Raw genomic sequence first — 22,055 nt, 5'->3', positions numbered from 1 at the left:
AGACATAAATATCACGAAATTAAAACAAGATATTTTTAATTGGTACATTTTTAAGCAGGGTATGCAAATTTAATCCACAATTAAAAACAAAATATAGCCTTGATTCAGTTTTAGAGCTTATTGTTATAGACTTTGTAAATACAAACAACATGACATCATCGATCTTTGTAAACAGATATGTTTAACAGAAAATGAAATGATGGATAACAGTGTGTTTTCATTATTTATGCCAATGTTAAGAGCAAACATGATGCACTGAGTGTTTTTCCTACAGAGGAGAAACAGAGAAATGGTGTGACCACAGTAACTTTTGGCAACTAAATAATGTTGCAGACAGTTTTGAGGTAAACATGTTGGAAAATGGTGTTTATGTCATTGGCTCAGTGTTTTTATGGCTTATTTTAGCATTTATTTCAATGCTGCAGGTGAAACTTTAAAGGTCCAGTGTGGAGGATTTAGTGCCATCTAGTGGTGATGTGCAGAAACTGAAACTTCTCACGTGTACGAGAACTACGGTGGCCGATACGAAAAAGCAAGCGGCCCCATTTAAAGCCAGTTTGGTTGGTCTGTTTTGGGTTACTATAGAAACAACATAAAAGGGGACTTGCTCTGTATGTAGATATAAACATCTCATTCTAACGTAACAAAACACAAATTTTTATTTCAGGTGATTATACACCAAAGAAATTGTAGTCATGATTATTAACTATATTAATTTCTGCTAATAGATTCCCCTAAATCCTTCACACTGGACCTTAAATCTTTGGGGATGCAACTTAGAGTTATTTAACTCAGACTGTCGGTTAGTCTTTTTTATTTTTTCCGCCATGTTGCTCTTAAGTAGCCAAGAAGGGATTCCTGAAAGAAGACCTGCTCCCAATGTTAATACTCTAAGGTAACGTTTCCCAAAACTCTTCTTGAGCACCACTAATCCTGCATGTTTTAGATGTCTCCCTGCTGCACCACAGCTGAATTAAATAATCAACTCGTTATCAAGCAGCTTTGGGAGTTCATGACGAGTCGCTCATTTGAATCAGCTGTGTTTGAGCAGAGAGATCCAAAACATGCAGGACTGGTCAAGAGGATGGGAAACGCTGTTCTCAGGTAAAGAAGTTATTTTCAGGTGATTATACACTAAAGAAAACGTTAATGAAAATTTTATTTAAAATTTCTGCCAATAGATGCTTTGAAATCCTACACGCTGGACCTTTAAAGGGTCAGTTCACTCAAATTATTACCAGAGAACTTCTTCAACTTCTTTTTGAATATCACTCTTAACAGCAACGTCTTTTCAGAAAGAACCAAAGGTGGGAAAAATTATTGTTTTGCAAGTCCCGAGTCAAGTCCTACGTTTTGAGTCCTAAACAAGTGATGACTCACTTTTTACCCAAAGTAATGCCATTTTATCAGAATAATAAGGTTAGGTAAGCATTATCTCACTAAACGTGTTAATATTGGCCTCTGCTTAATGTTCTTTGTGCAACTTTAAATGTTGAGCAAAGTTCGAAGTTGTTGCATCTTCGTCTGTAATAATTGACGTTTTGCATACTGCAAACTGTTTTCTGTTGACCTCTAATTCGTTTTAATATTTGAACAAATAGTATCATGTTTTCCAACTGGCAATCAGTAACGTAACAAAGGCTCTTCATGGTTTTCTCCTGCAACTTGACTGGATGATGTCAGATTGGATCAATCAAATAGTGTCTGAGAAATTAAGTTTCGACTTGCCGGGGGTAGCATTAATGTTCAGGAAATGAAGGGAGTTTCATTTATTCATGCACACTTTCTAAAAAAACATGCTTTTGATATCTGGGTTCGGGGGAAGGTTTCAAGTGTTTTCAGAAAAGTGAAGTCACAAGTGTTAAAGTCCACGTAAAGTTGCAAATCTTTTTTGATTTTGTCGAGTCTAAAGTCATCAAACGTGACCTGAGGCCACACCTCTGAAGACAATGTACTTACTCTTTAAAACTCAAATCAGCAGTGTTCATTTAGGATTTAATCCTCAGTAAAATGTTGCTCCAATAAAACTGTTCAAGCAGGATTTTGTTCTCATAAACTTTGTTTATGAGAAGACACGATAACGGACAAAACAGTCTCCTCGCAGGGTCACTTTAGTTTCTGACCTGGAGCGTTTTTGATCAGCAGATTCAGTTAATGTTCAAATTTCCATTATTTTCTCCAGGCACTTTAAAGACTGAATGTCCATGTTAGCTTATAGTTCATTACTGTCCTCAAACTCCTTTTCCTCGGTTGAAAAAAAGAAATTTCAAATGATATTTTTCAAACTTTTCAGCAGCACAAAATAAAGAAAATTCAACCTTCATGGGTTCAGATCACAACAAGTAAATAAGATAAATATAAACCTGTCTGTAATTTGGGTGAACTGGCCCTTTAAGACTATGAAAAGGGTCTGATGCATAGTTGTAAAAAGTAGCTTTTAAAGGAATAGTCGGACATTTTGGGAAATACTCTTTTTTTCTGTCAAACGTCCGATGAAACGAGTCAGGAGGTGATTAGCTTAGTTTAGCACAAAGACTGGGAGCAGATGGAAACCGTTAGCCCGGCTCGGTCCTGCCAGCAGCTCTAAAGCACAAATTAACCCTTAGAAAACCAGAGCAAACCGGGGAGAAATGGGGAAAACCTAATGAGCAACTTATTAACAAATTATCAACAAGTTGGTAAAAAGTTACTAGAAAATTCTCTGAAATAAGTTTTGAAAAGGAAAAAAAAAAAACAACAAAAGTGCTGAAAATTGGAGAAAGAAATTCTGTGACATAATTAAAAAACATAATTATAAACCGAGTTTTCTGGACTTTTTTTTTTTTTTAATTTATCAATTTGTATGAAAACAAATTTTCCAGGCGTCTTTTTGTCACCTTTATAATTTCTTGCAATTTGTGAGACACTTTTTGTGAAGTTGCTTGTTTGCCTTTTCTCCCGTGTTTTTGAAAGACATTAAATTGATTTGTTCAGGTTCCAAAGGGTTAAATAGGTTGTGAAAGTTGTCAAACTGATGTCAATCCAGGATTCAAAGAGTTAAAGTCTTTTGAATTAATGAGCTTTAGAGGTGTATTTCTTTTACCTTTGGAGGGAGACGTGCTGCCTGTTTCTAGTCATAATGCTAAGCTAAGCTAATGGTGTCCTGCTATAGCTTCATATTTAATATTCAGACATGAGAATTGAGTCAAATTTCTCTTTAAACTGCAAGAAACGAAATAAGCACATTACCCAAAACTATTCCTTCAACTGAAATATGTACGAGATACTATCAAAGTTCAGTCGTCCAATCGTGTTTACTGAAAAATGACCTTTAAACCACCTGATCGTCGGCGTAGAAATGGATGTTCGCCTTAAAATAAAACTAATTTTCACCTTTTTAGACATTAAAGATCAACTAAACTGAGCTTAGTTGTGATTCTGTGCTATTACTGTAAACGTGATAAATATATCGAACACACCTAAAGCCGCAGACGTGAGTAAATGTGCAGTTTAGTGATCGATCGAAGTGAAAGGTGCCAAAAAAGGAGTGTGGTCTTCAAAATAATTATATAGTCGTACCTTCGATATCATCGTCGTTTTTTGGCTTACTCCTTTAAAACGTGTACGAGGGGTTGCTGCGTCCGCCTGCGATCTGAACACCAGGCGATTTGTGAACCGGTCCCGTCACGTTGAACCCTCGCATCTTCGGAACAGGTTTGGCAGCTAAAGGGCGACTTCAAATATGCAGGATTTTACAGCAACAGTGATTACTTTGGTATTAGTGCATAGGTGCAGTTCTAGATACCAGAGCTGTAATAATACGAGGAATATTTACACATTCTTTGATATATTATTTTAACTAAAGTCACGTCGGGCAGCAGGATCAGGTTAGCTCGACACTGAGCCCCTTGAGCAGAGACACACTGGCTGACGTCCTCCAGGAGACGGACTGAAGCACGGGGGGGACTTTTGTGGGAAACAGGATGCTTTTTATTATGCTAACGTGTCTCCTCGCTTTCTCCAATCATTACTTAGCTCCGCCGAGTGACGATCAAGGAGCCTTTGAAGCTCAAAACGTCCCCACAGTGGTAATCTAGTGTGCACTTTATTTTTTCTTCTCTTGTGATTAGGGGTCGACAGATTATCGGCCTGGCCGATTATCGGGCCGATATTTGGCATTTTGACAATTATCTGTTTCAACATTTTATTTTAATGATCGACGATAAAATGAATTAAAACGTGCAAACAAAGTGTCAGCATGGGAGGAACTTTTACTTTGTAAAACCTCAGGGAGCTATTTTTATTTATTTTTTATTTTTACTTGACTTTATTAAAAAAAAGTTGCAGGGAAATTGCTGTACATGATGTAAAATGGTTTCATTTAGATTAAATATTTGCTAAATGCATTTAAAAAAAAATTGGTGTTGAAGTTTGTTATATTACAAATTCTAAAGATTTTCATTTCCACTGTAATCTGCTCAGAATATTGCTAATCGCTCTCATTAACTTAATAATCAGCGTCGGTATCGGCCCTGAAATACCGATATCAGTCGACCCCTAATTGTAATAGCTCTTGTCCAGCGTCTGTTTTTCAGTCGTCTGGATGTGCACGCAACATGTGGGCATAGAAGTATTTTCACTGAATAACCGATTCTCTCTATTCTGTCGTTTTTAGGTCAAATCGCTCTTAAATATGCTGCACCGTCCCTGTGATTTCTGGCGTTACAGCTCCATTTCGTCCGTGTCTGTGAGCTTTCAGAAAATGTGCACAAATACAGACTTGACTTGCATTTAAGGATAATTAAGATCCTCAGTTTGGGCCGACTGGGATCGACTGATGCACAAGTTCGCACAATAAAAAGCACCTCGTGATTGTTCCCTGAATATTTTCTTCTGATTGAAGGAGGCTTCGCCTCGTCTGCTCTGCTGCATCACGAGCTTCTATCTACATTCACTCTGCGTGAATCACCAGCGATGAGACAAACAAGAGAACAACCCGTCCATCCGTGTGGACAAGTATTTGTCCATCAGCTGGAGCCGGACTGAAGCCAGACAGACCGGCCGACCCACCGTAAACCAGCTCCGTGTCTCCTCCTGGTGGACTGCAGTGTCAAAGGGAGCTCTCGTGTCTCGCAAATGTGCAAAAGTTTTCAAACAAGTCAAAGACCCGCGAAGGTCTGAGACGCCGAACAACAGCCCGTCCTCATCATGAACTCCGTCCTCATCATGAACTCCGTCCTCATCATGAACTCCGTCCTCAGCATAAACTCCGTCCTCTGAGCGCTTTTGATTGAGTGCCTTTAATCTGCAAGACAGAGAAGGTTGTTATCAGCTAGGTGAGTCGAATACACCCAAACAAACATTTAACCCTTTGAAACCAAACTGGTTTCTTTAAAAAACATGGAAGGACGGTAGTGAAAAAAGAAAGAAGAAATTAACCCCAGAAATGCAAGAAATTAGTTAAAAGTACAGGAAAATTACCTGAAAAATGAGTTTAAAAAACAACAACAAAAACACACAGAGAGGACCCGGAGGAAGCAATTAAAAATTACATATGTAATTATTATAATTATGAATATTTTTTTCCATAGCTTTTTCTCTTTTTTCTCAAGACATTTTTCCTAGCCTTTAAAAAATAATAAATCACCACTCATACACCAATATGAAACTACAGCCAGCAGCCAGTTAGCTTAAAGGGGCCTTTTTTTCTGTCACATTTCTGCTGGCTGAAGTTTCATATTTAACACAGATATGAGAGTGGCATCGATCCTCTACGCTGACTCTCAGCAAGAAAATTAATAAGCTGATTTCCTGTGTCAAACATTTCTCTTTATTTTCATCCAATTCTGACCAAAAAAAATGAAGAAAATTACCTTTCATCCTGTCAAATCTTTAATCTTTCAGCAGCATCTAAACAAGAACCTTGGAGATAAAAAAAGAACCAAAATCAGATGTTTTTACACAATCTCAGGTTTGTCTTAAAATTAACAGTGCCTCAAAAGTATTAATACTGTGTATATAAGCTTAGAGGCTGCCGCTTGATTCTGACCCATAATCCTTTGTGCAGCAGAAAACACATCCCATGGACTGAGCTGCAGACGAATGACACCATATTTTTTGCAACGCGTCTAAAGTTAACACATTAATATAATTTAATGTCGTGCTATGGATTTAATGGATCTATGAAAAAAAGGGACAAAGTTCAATGTCACCATGTTTGCATACTCCGTGCAACAGTGCGTTCTTTGTAAAGACAACTGCAACTCAAACAGAAAGTAAAATGACAAAGTACGTAAATCAGAGCGTAGCGTTATTGTTACCTGTGTGGGGTCGATCACCAGCCAGCGCTCGGTGCTCTTCTGCATGTCCTGCCCGCTCAGAGGCTCCCGCAGTCGCACCTTCACTTCAACACGACCTCCTGTGGGCTTACGACCGTCCATCACCTGACAGATACGCAGGAGTCACAGTTACTCGGAGATTTTAGTCGGTGAACATCTTCGCTAACTTGTTTCCTTGTTTCATGGTGCTGATTTCAGTCTGACTCACCTCTACGATCTCCCTGATTTCACTCTGCGACTCCAGTTTCTCCAGCTTTACGAGGGCCGTCCCGATCGGCTTGTCGCTCCGCAGGAAGCCGCTGTTAAGACGACACAGAGCGACAGGAAACCGTGAGAGGAGAGAGAGGAATCGAGGAAATGATGCTCTAAGAGCGCGGCTCACCCTTTGTGAAACAGCTCCAGTTTGAGGCCTTTAGACGTCACCACCCTCTTGAAGCCGCGGTGGTTACGGTTGATCGTCAGAGTGAAGCTCTGGTTATATTCTGGTTTAAAAGAGACAAAAGGAAAGTTAGAAAATTGGTTTCCAGAAATTTAAGCCACACTGAAGACGTCTTCAAAAGCACGAGTTCAGTATTTGCTCGACAAAGTTACAAAATATTAAGAATCAAGGAAAACACCCTTTTTTTTCTCCAAACAGCAGAGTTCAGTGTCACATTCTGAAATAAAATATCCACGTTTGTGAAGAAATGTCACAGCAGATGTTAGTGTTCGACACAAAGAGACGACACACAGATGTATGTCGATGCTCACGTCTCACCGGGGGAGTTTGTGTTCTTGATGACGGCTGTTTTGTGTTTCTGCGGCTGCTCCTGGTGGCAACAAAACGGAAAGACTTTAAAGGAGAGAAGTCTGAGGCGGCTGTGAACATTAAAACGAGCTGCAGTTTGAGTCTCTTACCGAGTTCGGGTAGGGGAACTCGAACTTGACGTATGCATCCAGATCGTTTGTTTGGATTCCTGAAGGAGGAACGTAAAGTTTATCACAAAGCATCACGCAATGTTTGCATTTTTTAGAGCTCATATTCTCAGCTAAAGATTTTGTTTAAGTATAAATTATTCAAAAAAGTCGCAATGACATAAAGCTAAACTTCTATTGAAGACTTTTTAAGACAAATTTTAGCTCTAAACAGAAAACAGGCGAACTTCAAACACAGAGAAAACTACAAAATAACTAATTAATAACTAAAAAATTTACAGTTTTATTTTCACCACAGCCAAGCAAGAAAGCATCATTTTAAGGCGTCTAAAATTAAGGCTATAGTTTACTAATATCTATAATCATTTTTCTTGCAGACACCATGAAGACCTGCTGCACTGAACGTGAGGAATGATGGGTGAAGATTTTAGATTTTACCGCTTGGAGCAGGAAGATTCATCCCTTTGACGATTTCAACGACCATGTCGGTGCTACTCAGGTCAGGAAATATCCTGCAGGTAAGAACAGAGGAGAGAAAGAACGAAAAAGATGTTTTATTTCACTTTTACAATTGTGAGAGGAGAAATGTTTGAAACTGCAGCATCACAACTAACCTACGATAAAAATATAGTCGAATTAACGCCCTCTTTACATTAAAATCTTCCTAAATGTGGCAGATTTGTTTTGGATTGTATTAAATTATGGAAAAGGCCTCCTATGCAGAGGCAGTTTTATGGAGGAATATGATTATAAGACTGAGTTTGGTTAATCTTTGTTTTGCCAGCAGGTTAGAAAAAATATCAAATAAAAAGACAGCGTAAGGTTCGATGGTCGGTTTAAAAATTTGTGACATCAAAGTGTCGACTTTCACACAGAAAAGCTTTACAAAAACAAATAAGATGAATGAAGAGAAATTAGATTTTTTTTTAAAAAAATGACCTTTAATGCTTAATATTTATATCATTAAATTTAAGAAAGTTAAAGACTTTTTAAGGACTGGTTGACACCCTGCAGAACTTGTCAGGATGACAAAAAAAAATCATATGAAATTTGAATTAAGTGTAAACTTTTTGCGGTGTAATACCGACCTGACGGTGTGAAACGATCTCTCCTCGAAGTGATGTTTAGGAGGAGGCAGACCTCTCGACTGAGCCAGCTTCAAGATCTCCAGACTCTTCTTACAACTCTCTGCCATCTTCTCAAACCTGCGTAACACACACACACACACACACACACACACACACACACACACACACACACACACACACACACACACACACAGGGAGCAAATATCAGCTGATGCTTTGTGGTTGTTCCCTTTATAACATCCTGCTGTGGTTGTGGTTTTGTGGTTGTTGTGGTTTATTGTATATTTTAAGATTTAAATAATTATTTTTTTAAATTACATTATTAAATGTAATTATTTAATTCTTTAATTTTTTAAAGACATTTTATGGCTTTTTCACCTTTATTTGATAGGATAGAGTATATGTGTGAAAGGGGGAGACAGAGGGGACGACATGCAGCAAAGGGCAGCGATTGGAGTCGAACCTGCAACTACTGGGGCGAGGACTCAGCCTCCGTACATGCCTAATTCTTTTTTTTTGTTTAATTTAATTACAATAACTGATGAGACTTATTTGTTCATGCAAACAGTTGTTAGTTGCAGCTCAGTCCAACGTTAGAACTTTCACTTTTTTTATTTTTCTGTAACTATCTGTACGTGACGTGTTGTGACACGGGAAGCTTACTTTGTTGTTTCGGTGATGTTCCCCAGGTGTGTGAACTGCTTGGAGTGAGTCATACATTTCTGTGAGGGATGAAAGGAAGAAGAAATCTCAGACATCTCAAGGAAAAAGGTTTGAGAACCGCGCAGAGCAACCAGACAGGGAATGAAAAAAATAAAAATCTTTCAGGCATCAGAATTAATTTGGAAACTTTTAGATTAATGTCAGAGAGCAGAAAATGTTGGATTCTGGAGAAAGACTCCTGAACATCGAGACGTTTACTTAGATGATAAAAGTGTTAAATTAAAAAGGAAAGTACATTAAAATGCATTCATTTAAACAATCACCAAATTTGTGATGAGCGTTAATATCAAAATTAGAGAGATCTGTTGTTATTTTGTAAATATACTTCACACTTTAGAATCAACATTTTTACTTTTGGAAAATGTTACACGACAACAATTTCTCAAATCAAAAGAGGTAAGACTTTGGTGATAAGAGGGAAGAAAGTGTAGTTAGGGAGCACTGACACAATAAAAACCTTTATTAATAACTGTGGACACGACATCATAATAATCCGTGATCCTGCAGGTTTACCTCGTGCTGCTCTTTGAGGATTTTGGCGAGTTGGGCGTAAAGCTGCTCTGCTTTCTCTGAGATCTGCACGTCGGCGTGATGAACCAGGATGAAGTCCTCGTCTTCGTCACCAGGGGGCGACGGCACCTACAGTGAGTTCACATCACGCATCGAATGTTTGAACAGAAGACACCAAAACCGCTCGTCCCCTAATTTTGACCAAAGTCAGTCCCTCCAGGGTCGTCTGATTTTTAAGGGTTAATTTATGAAAAATTAAAAATCATAATGCATAGTGGTTTTGCCTCAGTTAAAGCAAACTGATATGATTTCCTTCATGGAAATATGGCAATGAGCAACTTATCAGGACATGAGCCAAAATTTGCAAGGAATTCCTAAAATGTTACCCAAAAATTACTTGAAATTAAACCAAAAAAGTAAGAGAACAGAAACGTGAAAAATAAAAAATAAATAAATAAACAAAATATTTTTTAAAAAATAAAAATAGTAATAATTATGATTATTAAAAATAACAACAACAATAATATATATCTTTTTAATGTAACATGATTTTAAATATATAATTCTAATAATTATAAATCTAGTTTCTTGATTTTTTTCTTTAGTTATTTGATAATTTTTTAATAATTCTCTCCCTCTCTCCCTTTTACTGATTTTTGGCATTTGGCAGGAAAATTCACGCAAAGTTGTTGAATGTACCTTTTTTCCACGTTACTGTAAGAAATCGACCCAGTTTGCTCATGATTTCGGAGGTTAAAATGCTTGTGAAAGGCGTCTGAACGCAACACCAAAAACCTGATGTCTATTAAACAGTCACACTCTTAAAAGTATATACTTTTTATCATTTTCTTCCCGTTACGTTTTCAACCCACCAAGTTTAAAGTCTTTCGTGTGCTGTCACACTATAATGAAGTTAAACTTTACTAGAAAATGAATCGAAAAGAATCTCATTTCTCACATAAGAGATCCTGGGAGGCGGTTTCTTCGACAAACTAGAGCAGCTCAGTGACTCAGGCTGTGACGGACAGTAAACGTCCCGTCTGCTCACCGTGCTGATGTCTATGGTCTTGCCGCTGCGTGCCGCCTCGATCATGGGGTCGAAGCCTTTGGCGGTGCGGAGGAAAATCTTGGCCTGCTCCATGTCGTTCTTCTGCTTCGCCTGCAGAGCCGCCTTCATGTACTGCTTCTTCCTGCCCTCCAGGAACTCCAGCTGCTGAACCGCTGCGGGACGACGGAAAACAAAGTGAACGGCTCAGTTTTACGTTTATCTCTCTTTTACTGTCACAGAAATGAACGGACTTCTGTGACTTCTGAGCGTCTGGTGATTTAGACGACATCTTTCGTTTTGGGGACAGACCTGCTGGCGAGAGTCCCTCTCTGGCGGCTGTCCTGTCAGGTGACGCTGACGGAGACCTTTTCCGTCCTTGACCTGCGGCGGGGACATCTAACGTGCGTTTCCTTGGCTCTTCTGGAACGGCAGGCTTAGACTGCGGCAAACACAAACACGATATCAGTAATTTATCCACAAAAACTGAGTAAAAAAAATACAGCGTGCATCTAACAGCCGACCTCCTCCTTCTCTTCTTCTTCTTCTTCTTCTTCTTCTGCTCCTTCAGCAGCGTCACTGGAGGTGAGCTTATCGGCTGCCTGCAGAGCTGCAATCAATCCCTGCTCGGCTCCTGTCGCCTTCTGGCCCGGGATCGGAGGAAAACCTGAGAGACAAAATAAAATTCCAAATTAGGACAGGCATGACAGTTCTTAACCCTTTGAAACCCGGACTGACACCAGTTTTCTTGTGTTTTTTACCATTTTTCTTTTTAATTTTTGCTAATTTGGGGTAATTTCTTGTAAATTGGCTAATTGCATTCCTCCCATGTTTTTCAGAGGAATCGAGCCAATTTCCTCAGGTTTCAGGCAGTTTAACGTGACATTATAGATTCACTCTTTTAGTCAACATTCCCTCTGCGGCTGATCGGGACTCAGTTCACAGTAACACCTCAGGACGACAGAACCGGAAACAGAGTGACTTTAAAATCACACTTTCAGCTGAAAAACCTGAATGACAGAAGAATCTCACCGGGGGGAACCGGCAGCTCCTCGAAGTTGACCGCCTTCCCGGCTTTGTGAGCTCGGATGGCGCTCTGGTATTGCTGCAGGAGGACAGAGGTGGAATATTTTTCACAGCTGAGCTTCTAATGATGTAACGTGGTAAAAGCTGAATCATGTGTTGCTGTAAATTACTGGAAGTCAAGTGTTTCTGAGAATAGTGACGCTTTTGTCAGTAGTTTTACTGTCATGCTGGCTTTCAAACAACTTATCTATAAGATTTAACTGACGAAAATTAGCTTTAAAATTACATCAAAATCAAAATAGTCTTTTAACTGAACTCATAATGTGGCAGCTTTGTTCTACAGAGACGATGATGAAGGTCAGCGCCTGACAGACGCACTGTCAGCAGTACGGTTCTGTAAAGGTGGATGCAGATTTAAGGAGGAGAGGCTCTCACCTTTGCGATTCGATCGTGCATTCGGGCCTTGCGGTCTTCTCCGCTGGCTTTGGCCTGATTGGACGCCTCCACATATTTGGCTCGTCTCTGCTCGAGAGCCTCCAGCACGTCTTTGGGAGCTGCAGGGGCTGATGGGGGGGCAGCGGCTGAGAGACAGAAGCCAAAACGTTAACAAAGAATTTCTCGACAGTTTCTAAAGACTCAATTATCATCATCTATGTTGATTTTCTTCTCGTCTTTCTTCATCATACGATTTTCTTGTGCTGCGTTCAGATGCCTTTGACAAAATGATTCCTCTGAAACCTGAGAAAACTGATTGGATCTCTTTTGAAAACATGAGAAAAAACATAATGAGCAACTTGGCAAGAAATTAGGAAAAGTTGGCCAAAAAAGTTTGGGATGATTATTTGATATTATCAAAAAACAGGGAAAAATGAGAAAACTACATTTATATCTCCTTTTTGTTTCTTAATTGAATTTTCTTGTTGCTTTTAACTAATTTCTTACAAATGTTGTTTGGCTTATTTTCAGATAATTCTTTTAACTTTTTATTAATTTTTCTTGCAAATCTTTGGGCCATCTCGGTTGCTCGTCTCTTTTTTTCCTGTTTTTTGACAAAAAGCAAGCCAGTTTGCTCAGCTTCCAAAGGCTTAAGCAGTATGTTTGTATTTCTATTAGCTCTATCCATCGTAACCGGCGTTAAATCAAATTAAATCATTAACTTTCATGTAAAAGTTTGAAGAATATATTGTTTGTATTCCAAAGTCTCTGTCAGCATGCTCATACATGAGTCAGCTCTTACTGATGCCACAATACAAACACAAGCTGATGTATGCAAATGAGGACATCATTAATACCGGGAGCTGCTGCGACTGGTTGGGTGACTTCTATGTTTGGCGCAGAGGAAGGTTCCTTCGCTGGAGCGGAGCTTCCTCCTGTTCCTGTGACACAGTAACACAAAACCATGCAAATCAGATTTACTATTGTTTATAGTAGCTTTTCCAGCATCTTTAAATAAACGAAATCCACCAGCGCTGAAGCTAAGTAACGCACTGCTGCGTACAGGCTGCAGCAAAATGAATTTTAGCCACCTAAAAGAATCAATATCAGTTTAAGTCTGTTACTTTTTTTTGGCTATCAAATGGACAATTTGAGTGTGAATTGGAGGGGGGGGGGAATCCCGTGTTCGGCTCCGTAAAATGACAGTTTTTATCAGAGTCTGGTGGCTCTGATATAACGACCACGGTTCCCCATCGGAAAGCGCTGTGTGACGTCAAGGTAAAAAAGTGAAACTTAAATTTATATTGATTTTCACATTTGGAAAATTCTAGGTGGCTGAAAACAAACTAATCGGGGCAGCATTTGTATTTGCTTAGGGGATGCGGGGATTTTAACGTTACACCAGCGCTCCTCACCCTGCTCTGGAGACGGAGGAAGGCCACTCAGATCGATCGCTTGTCCTTTCTCCAACGCCTCAATCACCGCATCGAACCTCTGCACCCAAAAATACAACAAACCACCAACTCTGTCAGACATAATGACGGGCTTTGTCCAAATCCAAATTGCTGGCATGCCTCACATACTCGAGAGGGAAATCCTGCAGTCAGCACATGCAGCAACACTCAGACAGCAGAGAACACAAATAATGATGTGTAACTGTATTTTAGCAATTTAACTTCAAATATTCAAATATAGAGATTTCTGAGACATTAAAAATCATATAATATAGTTCAGATTCATGGCTGATGTAAAAATGTATAAGACAATGTTCTGAGCAGCCAGCAACAAGAAAAAAATGTATTTTTCTACAGAAATAATCAAGTAAAAAAACAAAGTATGTCTACTGTCATAAATTCTGCAGAAGAAACAAGCTCTGCTTCGCAAAATAGTTTGAATGTTAGCATCCAGCTGCAGCAGAAAGAAAGATTCATATGGGCATTTATCTTGAAGAGAAACATCGGTACATTAAATAAAACTAAACAATTGTATGTAAATTGTTTTATTGTAAAATTAGCTGAAGCTCAACAACTATTTATATAGATTTCTGAGGAAAATACACTTTTGATTTATCCTGCTGATAATGTATGCTCTCAAGGAGTTCATAAAAAGCACTGAAACTGTTTATTTGGCTCAAAATAAATTGATGTTTGTTTATTTTGAAATTAAAACACAAAATTATTATAATCTTTTTAATAAATTATTATTATCAGTCATCTATAAAGCATATTCCCCCAAACGCTGATTCACAAAAGCCCTCTTAAAACTGCATTATTCACTGAGAATAAAAACACAGAGAAAACCTTTGTATGAGATTCAAATTTAAACAAAACACGACACCGCTGATACAGCCTCTCACACAGGAGACGCCATCCTTGTTTTAATCGAGTCGCTCAGGTTGAGGTGTTTTCACTCACCTTGCTGGTCTTGAAGTAAATCCTCGCTCGATCCAGATCTCCCTGCTTCTTGGCTCTCAGAGCTGCCATCTTGTACTCTTTCTGCCTCTCCAAAAGCAGCGTCCTGGTTTCCTCGTTCACTGTTTATTCACGAAGACACAAACAGGGAACAATTACTGCACTGAAAGGCCACATTCATCACTAACTGAGAAGCCCGAGACGACCTCCACAATTTAATATATCTTTCACTGAAAAAAGTGATGAAAAACAAAAAAGACTTTCACATGAGCTCACACAAGCTGCAAAGGTGTCAGCATTACAGAGAAATATGAGGAAGCCTAAAACGTATTCCTATAACAATGTGTCAGTGTGCTGTATGCAAAGTGTGCAAAGTGAGGGTCAAATTATCAAATTAAAGTTTACTTTAGGGCAAAAAAAACTAGTCATTTAAGTCCTTATAAATCATTTGACATATTGGACAAATCTGCTATTCAAAGTATGTTTCGTGTGTGCGTGTGCGTGTGTGTTTCTGCCCTATGATCTCTGTTACATTGAACTTTATTATATGTGCATGTAGTTGCTGCATGTATTGTTAGGGTTAGAATAAAAACAGAAATAAAAAAACACTAAAAGTAAACCAATAAAAACAAATAAAATAAAATAAATATATATATACATAAATATGAAGATGTATAAATTAATGATATTGAAAAAAAAAAAAAAAACAATATAGCAGACCCAGAGCAAATACACAAACAAACGCTAACGTCCTCGAGTTCGAGTCTGGCTCTCCAATCCTCAACACAAACCCGTCGTAGTTACGCCGCTCTATCTGCCAGCTGTTGGCACACGCCTTTTGACCACCTCATGATACTCTGTTTTAGTCTTTGTAAATGTAGTAAAAATAACTCCACTTGGGAATCCGAATGACACGGTTACACATCTGAGAGGCCCATTTTTAAATTCAGACACATTGTGGCCAAGGAACTACTAAAGTACTAAAGATCACATGGAAATCGCCTCAAAAACATGTTTTTGTTTGTATGTCAAACACTTACTTACAATACCCAATATTAAAACTAATGCAACTTTGTATAATCCAAATCACACAGACCACCTGGACTGGGGCGAGGCTGGTCTGCAGGCTCCTCTGGTGATGGGACGGTGCTCAGAGTGAGCGCGGCGGAGGACGACGACTGCTCCTCTTCGCTGCCGGGGGTGATGATCTCCGGTACGACAGGAGGAGGCGGGGCCTCTGATTCCTCCTGCTGATCTGAAGGAGCGGACTCAGGAGGTGAGGGTGCGGGAGGAGCAGGTCGAGGGGGAACAGCAGGACGAGAGGCGGCGCTCGGGGCTCCGGTGGCCACAGGAGGAGGAATCCCCGCCTCATCCACAGGTCTGCCTTTTTTAACAGCAGCTAACATCGTCTCCAGAGTCTGTAGAGAGAAACAATCAGTTTCAGATGTCTGCTGTGTGAAGCATCACAGTAAAATTAAACCATGAACACAAGCAATTATCTGAAATTACAGGTTTTTAGAACTGAGATGACAAACAGACACAGGGCCTGTTTAGTTCTGTTCATTCATGTAAATGAGAGGAACGAGAGGAGGAGCTGCTGCAGAGGTGAGCGAAAGCAAACTTTAAGACCCAGCGCAATGACCTGTTAAGTTTCACCTCCACTTCACTTTGTGTTCTACTGCTCCGTTTGTACCCAGAGTACGCTCCGTGCTCCAGGAGTGAGGTGCAGTCAATAACAAAATGGTATGCATATTCCCAAAGTGCTCCTAATGAACGCACAGCTCCAAAAATCCGCCACAAAGAAAATGGACATGTGGAAAACATTGCTGAGTATTTCTAAGACTTTTGTAAGACTGATGTAAGACATTTTCAACAAAGTCAGAGAACAATTCATAAAGTAAACAATGCAATTCTGCACTGCGATCATGTATCTCGTCTGGAGTTTCACTCACCTTCAGGCCGCGCTCGTATCTGCGGGCTTTGGAGGTCTCCCCTGCACTTTTAGCATTCTGTAACGCCGTCTTGTACATGCCCACTCTCTCCTCCAGGGTGTGCTGGAGGCTGCCGGGAGCTGCCGAGGGGGCCGTCACTTCCTGCTGCTTCTATACAACAACAGACAGGTACTGTCAACATGATCTGAAAACAGCTGGAACATCTGCACTACAGGTCAAGAAATGACCTAGAACTGTGGGCTGAAAAAGTATTTGTCAAGGATACATAAAAGGAGGGGGAAAATGCAGTTTCCTCATATCTGTATCTCATCTTTAATTGCTGGTTTGAAATACTAGTCACAGAAAGTATTTCAAGTAGATCAAATACAAGTGGGATAAGTATCGAGGAAACCATAAAAGAAGGAAAGGTTGTGACGTCAGTGGGAGTGTGCCACTTCTGCTGAAGTAAGCTCTTTAAATTCCAGGTCTTTGTCATAATGTTTTTATATGAAAAACAAAAAACACTAAATCTGAGTTATTTTCCATATATACTACATGCAAAGTAGATTTTTTTTATTATCACAGCTTGGGATTTATCACTAATAAGCAGCAACACTGATTGTAACAGTGTACCGAATGGAAATAACATGTATTTTCTCCATATGCCAAATATGGTAAAATGACCTCATCAAGAGGAAAATAGTAAAAATGACAAATTCCAAGACAAAAGCCCAGAATGACACCCAGAAATAATACCGTGCATGTTTTATGCTTTGATGGCTGTGGGATCAAAACTGCAGTTTAAACGTGTCTCAGTGGTGCATTTTTGGCACTTAACAGTATGAATGTTACAATTTTGTTTACGAGGTGTATTTTGGACTTATTTTAGAAGCTGAGCTGCAAATTCCAAGAATGAATCAAGTAGTTTTATCAAAATGTATGCCATATGCATGAACACAGCCAAAATTATAAAACAAATCAAGAATGAAAAGCACTTAAAATGCATCAAACAGCCCCAAAGGGTTAAGATCAAAAAGGGAGCCAAGTTTATAAAGCAGCTAAAAACAATCCTTTTCTGTTACTGAAAAAAACTTCTATCTTTATCGTATTTTGGTGGCTGGTGGAGTCAATTCCAGCTCTGACAGCGAGTAACACGTTGTACCTGCTGCGGCGCTGGAGACTCTGGTGTTTCCGCTTGAGGAGATTCAGCAGTGAGAGAGGATGTGGGGGAGACGGCATCCTCAGCTTCCTCCTCACCCACCACTTCCTGTAGCTCTGCCTGATGGGAGGAAAATACATCAACCAATCAATAGCCAGCCACTGTTTATATGCAGGGCTGGATTTCAGTCAGTTTGTAAGACATGCAGCTGTTTGACAGATGAAAGTTGTGTAAACCAGAATGCAGATGAAATGAAGCGCCCTGCAAAGCAATTAATCAGCAACGGTTCATAAAATAACTGAGCTGGAATGTTTGACCTGTGAAACCTGCTGGAGCAGATCGTTACTGTTGTGTTTGCACAGCGTGGTTTTACTCACAAGGTCAAATTTTTGTTTTTTTCTCCTGCCTTTAGGTCAGTGTATGAGCCAGTAATCAGCTGGACCTCTGAAGGTTATCATAGCTGCCCAGATCAAGTTGACCCCCCCCCATAAGGTTCAATTCACCCCACTGGATGTTTCCAACAAATAAAAATGTAAGTATAAATTACTCTTTTTGCTTTTTCATTTTTTATGAGAAAAAAATGCTCTTTAAATATGTAGGATCCCTAATTATTATCATTTTTCACAATCTGAGCACACTGGGCAGAGTCACTTTGAGTAAGCCAGGAAAAAAATACAGAAAAATGTCATTTTAATTAAAGAAACTTGGGATCCTTGTACCATTTTTACTCCTGTCATACCTGCCACTTAAAAACAATTTTAAAAAATGACTTAAAAGATGCAAAGGAATCATTTATATTTGTTACAAAACCGACACAGATTTTCTTCCTTTACTTCTGCTGTCGTAGCACAAAGTAGCTCTGTATCAATCATAACATTGGCTACTTTGTTATTTCAGACCAAAAAGTACAAAAAGTACTTTATTTGCCAAACTCAAAAGAGTTAGTGAAGACAACAAGACGATGTGGCTGCAGAAACTATGCCGTTTGTTTCTGTTGGCTCTGCTGTTTGCTGCGTGACTGCGGCGGGTTTGTGCAGCTATTTTAATTCATTTCAGTGAAAATAAAGCTCACATGTGGTGAGAAGAGTCTCTGTCCAGACTCCCTGCAGCCGCAAACTCTGCCATGAGAGCAGAAATAAATACACAGCAACTCTCACCAGTAGATCTTCATCGTCCTCCAGGTCACCGTCCTCTTCGTCCTCATCCACATCTCTCATACACTCGTCAGCCATTCTTGCGATGTCTTCCATCGGCAGCGGGCCTAAAACACAAGCACGATGTCATGCTGTCATGATAATGTAGTAATGATGTAAATGTCAATAGTGTCTACCTAGAACTCCCGTCGCTGTTTATCCAGGATAATAAATCAAAAGAGCCATTTCTCCGTCACTTTTTTTAGAGACTTAGCCATTATCATCAGGGTGTGTACTAAACCAAACACATCCACATGTAGCATCCACATGAATGCCAGGAGCTCAGATTTCTCATCAGAACATTGTATTTTAACAAAATAATCCATGTTATTCACTTCATCGGCCAGTTGTTTTAATATATTTTGGCTGATCGGTGTGAATATTTGTCCAATAATGGTACATAATGCTTAATGTTTGTTCAGAAGGTCAGCATTAGGGCCTTTAAACCATCCCTAAGTGTCCCCCTGAGGACACTAGTAGAGCAGCCTGGGTCCATAGTTCATTCCTGAACTATCATGAGGTGTTAATTACCAATCAAGGCCTCAGCCAATCAGCAGAGAGACACCAGTCAGGACCAGCTCCAGTTTCCAGCTGCATGCTCTGTAGACTTCACAGTGTTGAAGACAATTCATCACGTCGCAGTGAGTTACCATGTTGGTGGGATATATAGTAATTCTCTCACAAACTCCTTTAATTTAAAGACATAATGGACTGGGACAACCTGTGTGTCCCTGAGACTGTAAGTTTTGATGGATAATTCAGTTGAGAAGTTTAAGATTGAGAATATTCTTGTTTTTTCTGCCTATTTAAATCAGTGACTTTGGTTAATTAATGTGCTCTGTGTATATTTGTCATATTTCATGTAATGTGTGGATCATCTCAGCTACAGTTAAAGTATAATTGAAGTAAATTCATTTCAAAACTGAGGAAGTTCTCTGATGCTAAAGTCAGCTTCCAATTCAGCCGTTAAAGGAAGAGTTAAGGGGTAATTTAAATTGCTTAGCGACTAATTCTTGGATTTTTGCACCTCTTACTGTTGCAAAAGCATGTTGGACATTTAAGGTAAAGCCCTGACGTTGTCAGATCTATGTGGTCATATTTGAAAAACACAGTGAAATCTTAAGGTATACAAATCTGAAACCTGTGTTTTTAAATACTATTTAGCTTTTCTAGGATAATCTAGTCCAGAACTGTCCTGTTGTGTTATAGTGGTTTTGGATCTGGACCTGATCTAATGGGGTCTACATGATCAAAAAAACACAGTGAAATCTTCATTTTTTGCATTTTCACTAACAGAATAAAGGTTTCAGACAGCATCAGGGCTAAGCAACATAAATTACTTTTCTCTTAACTCTGCTTGTAACTGATGAATCAGAAGCTAACTTCAGTGTCGTCTCCTTCACCGTTTACAGTACTTTAGTTTATATCGCTCACTTTTCCCCTTCGGCTTGGCTCTTCCTCCAGCAGCAGATTTATTTCCAGTGATAGCAGCAAGTTCAGCCTCCAAGTCCGGGTCGTCCAGATTCCCCTCCATCCCCATCATCATCTGCTCAGGGTCCAGGTCTACAAACAGACCCATCTGAAACCAGGAGGTACAACATGACTAACACCATGGCAGCAACTGTCAGGAGAAAACGTCACTGTAAACATGTTTGCCGGTGTGACGTCGAAATGCGTTTCCCCACTGAACAGTGTTTCCCTCCTGTTAATGCCAGCACCTCCCTCTGAGATTAGGGTTAGGGACTGTTCATTATTTATGAGGCGGTAAGGGGTGGTGGAAAAAGGGGTAAGCTATCAAAAACAAATTAGGCTTAGGTTAGGGACATACAAGCAAGTATTTTGTATTTATTTTAACCCTTTCACAACTACATTTTTGCTAATTTTTGGGCCATTTCTTGCTGAGTTGCTAATTGCTCTCTCTCAATGTTTATGAAAAAAATCCCACCAACTTGCTCAGGTTTCAAAGGGTTAAGAAAACCGATGTTTGCTGTGTTGATAGGGCTGTTTGCTAGTTGCATTGGCTCCAACACTATACCTACATTTAATGTGAATACATTAAGAAGTTATTTATGGTGGAGGAAGAATGATTTATAGGTGAAAAAAAATAGGTTATAGCTTTGGAGAGGATCAAGATAAAAATTAATAAATAAATAATATCCTGCCTATGGTAAATAAAGCACAGTCCCTTACAGGGTTTGGGTGAGGTTTAGGTAGGAGGACACACACGTGGACGAGGAAACAGTCTTGAACACAACACCGGTTGATGTTGTTGTTGTTGTTGTTGTTGTTGTTGTTGTTACCTGCTTGGCTGCAGCAGCTCCCTGGCCTCTGGGCTGCGGAGCTCTCTTCTTTTTACCAAACATGTTGTTGTTGTTGTTGTTGTTGTTGTTGTTGTTGTTGAGGCTTGTAGTTTAACTTAACAAGCCCCGAGGCGACACTCCAGCGATCCCAACTGCAAACACATGAGAAGATTTCCTGTGGTATAAAGTCATCCGTGTGTGGTTAAAATCACGTGAGTGGTTGTCAGGTGGCTCCAAACGGACAGTGAGTAGCAACCTGCTGCCCAACTGACGGTTATGTTAGCCTAGCCGTTAGCTTAAACATGTCTGTCGCCTCTGAATCGAAAAGTTTGTTCGGAAGAAAAAACACGACTGTTAGTGTCACTGTTGGCAAACATTACACAGAGTTTGATCCAGATTTAAGAAGCGTGAGTGTGTTTTACCTGCTCGATCAGCACTTCATCAGGTAGTTTTCAGGGCAACAGTTTCAGTTCTGTGGTTTGACATGGTAATGGGTTTGTCTAAGTGCGCATGCGCAGAGCCAGGGAGCGTCCAAGGCCAATTTTAAAGGTGCAGCTCCTGAGAATAAATAAAGTATAAATATACATCTGTTAGGGACTGTTCTTTATTTATCACAGGGGGGAGTGGCTGAAGTGTGACTTCGTTTTCTTTATTTTTTTAGTTTTGCCACTCTGCAGCTTCAAATACCTCCCTGAGTGACTGTTAAGCCAGGGAAATTTATTTATAAAGCATAATTAATCCTTAGGGCCTGCTTAAATATTCTACACACTTGTATTGCTCTGCACAAAAATTTGCTTAGTATAGTCAAGCTTTAAAAATATTATACATTAATATTATTTTCTACTTTGAGTTATTTTTTAACCAGCAACAGTCCTTATATATTCTTGAATATCATAAATTAATTAATTTTCAGAATTTTTACACTTTAAATGTAAGTTTATTTTCATGAAAAAAACACACAAAATAAGAATTGTTTTAAATGTACTACATGCTAGTATTATT

General features: G+C 39.3%; 1 protein-coding gene and 1 long non-coding RNA gene across 5 annotated transcripts; one reads left to right on the top strand and one right to left on the bottom strand.

Annotated features, from left to right (window-relative positions):
- Window positions 1-19: 19 nt before the first annotated feature.
- cc2d1b (coiled-coil and C2 domain containing 1B) lies at window positions 20-21,834 on the bottom strand. 4 transcript variants are annotated; one of them, XR_015778213.1, is made up of 27 exons: window positions 21,476-21,834; window positions 21,054-21,205; window positions 20,188-20,332; window positions 18,718-18,821; window positions 17,564-17,680; window positions 16,423-16,572; window positions 15,567-15,888; window positions 14,474-14,592; window positions 13,475-13,553; window positions 12,917-13,000; window positions 12,060-12,205; window positions 11,631-11,703; window positions 11,123-11,265; window positions 10,911-11,040; window positions 10,602-10,774; window positions 9,557-9,682; window positions 8,984-9,042; window positions 8,321-8,437; window positions 7,671-7,744; window positions 7,215-7,273; window positions 7,075-7,126; window positions 6,700-6,799; window positions 6,526-6,616; window positions 6,300-6,422; window positions 5,853-5,901; window positions 5,240-5,284; window positions 20-5,203 (listed from the first exon to the last, which is right to left on the bottom strand). XR_015778213.1 is itself a non-coding variant. In XM_042497376.2 (26 exons), exons 2-25 carry the CDS (start codon window positions 21,114-21,116, stop codon window positions 5,890-5,892), a joined length of 2,661 nt encoding a protein of 886 aa, XP_042353310.2. In that variant the 5' UTR covers window positions 21,117-21,205; window positions 21,476-21,834; the 3' UTR covers window positions 20-5,284; window positions 5,853-5,889. The 4 variants fall into 4 exon arrangements, 2 of the variants coding, with proteins under 2 accessions (XP_042353310.2, XP_042353311.2); XR_015778212.1 differs by having other exon boundaries at window positions 20-5,207; window positions 5,244-5,284; XM_042497376.2 differs by having other exon boundaries at window positions 20-5,284.
- On the top strand, window positions 8,451-15,693 carry LOC148188130 (uncharacterized). Its single transcript, XR_015778214.1, has 3 exons — window positions 8,451-9,091; window positions 9,551-9,687; window positions 15,565-15,693. It is a non-coding gene; the product is annotated as an uncharacterized LOC148188130 (long non-coding RNA).
- Window positions 21,835-22,055: the final 221 nt, after the last annotated feature.

The sequence above is a fragment of the Plectropomus leopardus genome, chromosome 12 (assembly GCF_026936395.1).
Source record: "Plectropomus leopardus strain MGB_pleo_1.0 chromosome 12, ASM2693639v1, whole genome shotgun sequence".
In the NCBI taxonomy this organism is placed as follows: Eukaryota; Metazoa; Chordata; class Actinopteri; order Perciformes; family Serranidae; genus Plectropomus; species Plectropomus leopardus.
Note: the sequence above shows the minus strand (reverse complement) of the source record. Positions and strands in the feature narration are given on the sequence as shown.